At 56.2% G+C, this 1325-nt stretch overlaps 1 protein-coding gene across 1 annotated transcript; it reads right to left on the reverse strand.

Moving 5' to 3' along the window:
* Positions 1-525: 525 nt before the first annotated feature.
* LOC141021746 (uncharacterized) lies at positions 526-1023 on the reverse strand. The gene has a single exon (XM_073497604.1). The coding sequence runs from the start codon at positions 1021-1023 to the stop codon at positions 526-528; it is 498 nt and encodes a 165-aa protein (XP_073353705.1).
* Positions 1024-1325: the final 302 nt, after the last annotated feature.

Here is a 1325-nt window from a genome sequence, read left to right on the forward strand (position 1 = left end):
CATGGTTTCCACGGTTGGGGCCGTGGCCGAGGTGCCCGTGACGGAGTGCTCTGAGCTCCTGACAGTTGTTGGTGTTGTGGCTGTGTACGTTGTGGAAGACGCAGAATGGGTGGTTGCCCCTGGGAGGCTCATCATGGTCCTGGACGCGCTTCATCTCGGGCTGCGCTGCCAGCACGGCGGGGCCCTTTTTAGTGCCCAAGATGCGATTATATCCCAATCGCATGATGAATTCATGATCGGAGCACAATTTCATTCCGAGCGCATAGCAAGGTGGATATCATTACAACATACCATGTACTAAATAGATGAGAATACAAGGTAAAGGCTTACACTCGCCACAAGCTACAACATCAATACAACAGTTCATCAATACATGGCAATCATCATAGAGAAGAGCAGGATCCACCTACGGATGAACACAAACGAAAAAGAAGAACGACATCCACCCTGCTAATGCGCTCGAAATGCGATTGTGCCCCGATCATGAATTCATCATGTGATTGGGATAGAATCGCATCTTTGGCGCTACAAGTTGGTATCAGAGCGCCGGTCTTGGGGCATCACACCCTTGCACTTCGCCTCCTTAACCTTGGCCTTCTTGTCTTCAGGGTCGGCCTCCGGAAGCTTGAGAAGGGAGAGGCGGCCCTCTTCGGCCCTTGCACACTTGTTCGCCAGGTTGAACATCTCCGAGGCCGAGCACAAGTCATCGTGGATGGCAAGATCCTCTTTCATCTTGACGTCCCTGACGCCATTGGTGAATGCTGAGATGATGGCCTCGCCCGACACCTTCGGGATCTTGAGGCGGACATTTGTGAAGCATTGTATGTACTTGTGCAGAGTCTGGCCCGGCTGCTGCTTCACGCGCCGCAAGTCGTTCACTGCGGGGGTGCGGTCACAGGTGCCCTGGAAGTTGGTGAGGAAGCGCTCGCGGAGCTCATCCCAGGAGGAGATAGATCCCTCCGGGAGGTGTAGGAGCCAGGAGCGCACGCCATCCTTGAGAGCCATGGGGAACCAGTTCGCCATGACCTTGTTGTCACTGTTCACCACCTCGATGCTCAGTGAGTAGACCTGGAGGAAGTCTATAGGGTCGGGGTGCCATCGTAGCGAGGAGGTAGGTCTGGCTTGAACTTGCCGGGCCAGACGACGCGGCGTAGCTCCGGGGTGAAGGCGCGGCAACCGGCTGCACTCACGGTCGCAGCATGCGTGGGGGGGGGGGAGCTCGGTCTTGACGTCCACATGCTACTACCTCTAGGGGCGCATGGTCCTAATGCTAGAGAGGTGGTGCAGGGACCGCACGTGCGTCACCTTGTAGCCGCTGCATCACC

This window comes from Aegilops tauschii, chromosome 4 (genome assembly GCF_002575655.3).
Source record: "Aegilops tauschii subsp. strangulata cultivar AL8/78 chromosome 4, Aet v6.0, whole genome shotgun sequence".
Taxonomy (NCBI): Eukaryota; Viridiplantae; Streptophyta; class Magnoliopsida; order Poales; family Poaceae; genus Aegilops; species Aegilops tauschii.